Raw genomic sequence first — 4,163 nt, 5'->3', positions numbered from 1 at the left:
GGTGGACCATTGGCCCACACCTATAATGAGTAATGTGCCCCGTACAAATACAGGGGGCAGCTGACTGCGTCCCGGGGGCCCAATCCAGCCAGCAGCCTGGTTTTGTGAAACAGCCCTGCAGGTGCCCAGCCCTAGCTATTCAGGTTCAGTTCACCTGCAGCTACAACACAGACCCCGGCCCACAAAGCCGGATATGTTCACCGTCTGGCCCATTGCAGAAAAGGTTTGCCGACCCCCAGCAGACAAGAGTGTGTTGGAGAAGCAGGGGGGCCGGGACAGCGGAGGGGTTTGAATTCTCGTGTGCAGGGCAGTTAAAGGACAGGATGGGGCATCATTCACAGCCGGCCCAGCAAAGGGCCCCGTGGGGAGGCGCCCTCACACCCGCCCCTCTGCGCTCAAGCCTCCTCCCCTGGGCTGATCCCTGGGTTCCTCCTGCTGCCCAATCCCGTCCCTTCTCTGCCCTCCTCCCCACTCCCCGCTCCTCCCCGGTGAGCTCACCCTCTGCCCAGCCGTTCGCTCTGTTCACACGCACGTTCCCGCCGTGGCCGAGGCCCCACTGAGGAGCTCTGGACGCACAAAGCAGCCGCAGGGCCGTCCCTCAGGGTCCACAAACACCTGCCGCCACTGAACTCATTTCCCTGTCCCCAGGGCTCCTGTCTCAGCCCACCAAGCTCTGGAGCCAGGAAGCCCCCCCACCCATGACCCCAGCCCCCACCCCCCCACTCTCCCCTCTTATCGGCACCAAGCCCTGCCCTCTCCCTCCCCCAAACAGCCCCAAACTCGTGTCCTTCCTCAAACTCCTTCACAGAACAAAGGAAAGGGGGAAGGGTCCCTCCTCTTTTGTAAGGTTAGCAAAACCTTAGCCTCAAAACAGAACAAAGACCGTGTGAGAAAGGAGAATCGAACACAACAGACAAGAAAAATCCTAAGTATTAGCACAGCAAATCCAGCTAGTAAGGGTGCCTGGAAACAGCCAGTGGGGAAGCCTGGGAGGCTTGCTGGTTAAGCCTCTGAATCTTGACTTCGGCTCAGGTTGTGATCCCTGGGTCCCTGAGTTGGAGCCCCATGTCCGGCTCCGCACTGACAGCAAGGAGACTGCTAGGGATTCTGTCTCTCTCCTCTCTCTGCCCTTCCCCTGCGCTTGCTCTCTCTCTCGCTCGCTCGCTCTCTCAAAATAAATAAACTTTCAAAACAGTTTTTTACTACAAACTTCTTATTTTATAGTGAAAGTTAATACATTTCTTTTATAATCACAGTAAACTTGCTCATTCTAAGCAGTAGTGACGGAAACTGGAAAGCCTGGGAGGAAGCATTCTGTGTGTTACAGAAACAGGACGGCACTGGTTTGCATGTGATGAATGCAGCTGTGAAGGCCCCGCAGGTGGGGGACAGACGGGGACTGAGGCCTGGGAAGCGGGGTCAGGCCCCGGCAGACTCTCCCGTCACCCTTCTGTGACCGCAGTGCTCCCACGCTGCCCCGCCCATGGCACAGACTTTGCCATCAGCCCAAAGGCCGGTGTGAAGAAGGAAGGCTAATGCGTTTTAAAACCACTCGACCCAAATGAGATTATATAACCCAGGAAGGGACAAATCACGTCGCTGATGAGTTTAAAAAAAAAAAAAATAGAAGAAAGAAAAGAAAAAGGGAGACTCTGTCCCGATGCCACCCTGGGAGGGAGGGGGATGCGGTTGAGGCGGGGGGGGGGGGGGGAGCAGCTGGGGGGTGGGCTGCTTCCTCCTCGGGTTATAAAAGGGGGTGAGCCGGCCCTGCCTGGGTCACCGCCGCGCGCAGCACGCTCGTGGGGACCCACGGTGAGTACCCACCCCACCCCCACCCTGTTTCTCTGTGCCCCTTCCTTGTCACTCTCCTCCCTGTAGGGCTGGGGCGGGAGGGTCTCCCTGCAGCCAGGGATTTGTGTGTCTGAGGGGCACCCACCTGCCCAGCTCCGATGCTCCAGCATTGGCCACAGTAGAGACAAAGGGCAGAATTGTCCCTGCGCCCCTGTGGCAATGCGGAGCAGGAAACCCAGTGGGCTGGAGGCAAGAATCTCCAGGCGGAAGAGAAGCAGGTCCTTGGGGACCAGGGGCCAGGACGCGTCCTACCCCTCCTATGAGGCCAGCCACCGCCCTGGGTCCCGCCCAGAGGGGCAGCAACAGCCCAGCCCGTCCGGATGGGTCTCTACATTACTCTGCTTTCGTGGTGGCACCTCCGTGTCCTCCAATTCCCACCCCGCGTGTGACACCCCAACAGAGAGGTGGGCATTTTAAATCTCTCAGACCAAGAGCGCTTTCCACGGGGCTTGGGCAACCTGGAAAGTCAAGGTCGGCAGAGGGGTCCTCCCTGGAACACACAGGGTGCTCAGGCGCCTTCCGATGCCCCCCCCAAGTGCGGAGGGTGGGGGCACGTGCGGGAGGAGGGCCAGGTCCCCCGACGATGGCAGGGTGCCAGAGCACTCTTCCACAGCCCGACCACCAGCTGACCTGTGGGGACACGATGGACTGGGTGCCGGGAAGTCCTGGGCTGAGTGAGGGAAAGCAGCCTGCGCCGGGGACCCCCAGCCCCCGGCCACGTCCCCGGCAGGCAAGCCGCCCCCTGCGCCCACGGCCTCTGCAGCAACCCTGGGGGCCAGTTCCCCACACCCTGCTCGCCTCTGCCCCCCCTGCCTGTGTGCACAGGGTGCACACAGCGGTACAGAGAGCTCCAGTCCCTCCGGCTCCCTGACACAGACAGACAGACAGACCGGGGCCGTTCCCAGACAGCCCACCTCTCTACACCCACGGCGTGTACACCTCCCCGGTTCCTTCCGATGACACGGGGGTGGTGCAAACGGGTCTGAGGCCGTCAGAGGCTGACACACGCGTGCTGGCCTCACGTAAGGCTCGCTGCACAGAACGAGGCCCCCGGGAAGGCGACGCGCTTTGCAAAGAGCCGGGTGTGGCTCCAGCGCGGCTCAGAGCGGCTCACGGCGGAGGGCGGCTGCGCGCGCACCCCACGCTTCACACGTGCACGGGCCTGTGACGGCACGCGCGCGCTCTCGTGTCCTACACAGGCGCGCGGTCCCACGCATGCGCTCGCGCGCACGTACACTCACATGCGCGTGCACACGCCCTCTCGCACGCGCACGCCGCGCTCGCGTTCTCTAAGGCTCCCACCTCTGTGGCCGCCCGCCCTGCCGCGTGTGTAACGTAACTTTGCTCCTGCCCTGCGCCCAGGTCGTGCCCTCCCGGGTGGGATCCCGCCTCCAGCCGGCCCTGAGCCCGGAGCCGAGGGATGAAGGCTTTGCAGGCCTGGCTGCTGGGCCTGCTGCTGCTGGGACTGGCCCTGCGGGGGGCTGCGAGCCAAACCCACCCGCACTCCATGGAGATCCGCAGTGAGTGCCCGACCCTGGGCATCAGCCTCCTTCACCCGCCCCACCCCCCTCCACCCCCAGGAACCGTGGCTCACCACGAGTGCCCCTGCCCTGGGAGGGGTGCGGCCTGTTGCTCGCCAGGCCTTTCCAGGGAGTGGCCCGGTCACCTGCTTCCCAGCGCCCCTGCCGCCGCGCGCAGCACACAGTTGAGGGGCTCATTGGCTTTCCCCGGCCCTGGCACGAGACCCTGGGGGGGGGGGGGGCGGGGGAGGAAGGGGTGGCTGCGTAGCTTGAGTTCCCATTTCCCAAAGCTGCCCACTACCCAGAAGTGACCTGGCCTGCCACCTGCGGGGACAGACGGCACGCACGTGCCAGGGGACGCACCGCGGACGCCCGCGCACAAGCTCTCGCTCTCTCCTTCCCAGACCCTGACATCGATCCCGCCTGGTACGCGGGCCGCAGGATCAGGCCCGTGGGCCGCTTCGGCCGGAGGACAGCAGCCCCCCCGGGATGTCGTGAACCGGCCAGGCTGCTCTTCCCTGAAAGGAGGCGCTGAGCCCTCTGGGGATGGGGGACAGCCCGGCGCAGGAAGACATGATTCCAGGAGCCTCCCCCCACCCCCCCTCCATGGCTCCTTTCCCTTCAATCCTAATAAAAGCAGCTGGCCTTGTTTAGTTGCATCTTTGTGGTGGCAAACTGGAAGCTGTCTTCCCTCGAGGGACAGTAGCCTAGAAGGACGCTCGGAGTCCAGCAGCCCAGAGGCTCCGTGACTCGCCTGAAGGCACCCAGCACTGGGTAGGGGAGCTGGGACCT

At 63.2% G+C, this 4,163-nt stretch overlaps 1 protein-coding gene across 1 annotated transcript; it reads left to right on the top strand.

Moving 5' to 3' along the window:
* Window positions 1-3,271: 3,271 nt before the first annotated feature.
* Window positions 3,272-3,906, top strand: PRLH (prolactin releasing hormone). The gene is made up of 2 exons (XM_047085267.1): window positions 3,272-3,371; window positions 3,776-3,906. Exons 1-2 carry the CDS (start codon window positions 3,272-3,274, stop codon window positions 3,904-3,906), a joined length of 231 nt encoding a protein of 76 aa, XP_046941223.1.
* The last annotated feature ends 257 nt before the right edge of the window (window positions 3,907-4,163 follow it).

Source organism: Lynx rufus, unplaced genomic scaffold, assembly GCF_022079265.1.
Source record: "Lynx rufus isolate CCGP_SWC_20201006 ecotype Redwood Valley unplaced genomic scaffold, mLynRuf1.p SCAF_2, whole genome shotgun sequence".
NCBI lineage: Eukaryota > Metazoa > Chordata > Mammalia > Carnivora > Felidae > Lynx > Lynx rufus.
This window is presented reverse-complemented; position numbering and strand designations above follow the sequence as displayed.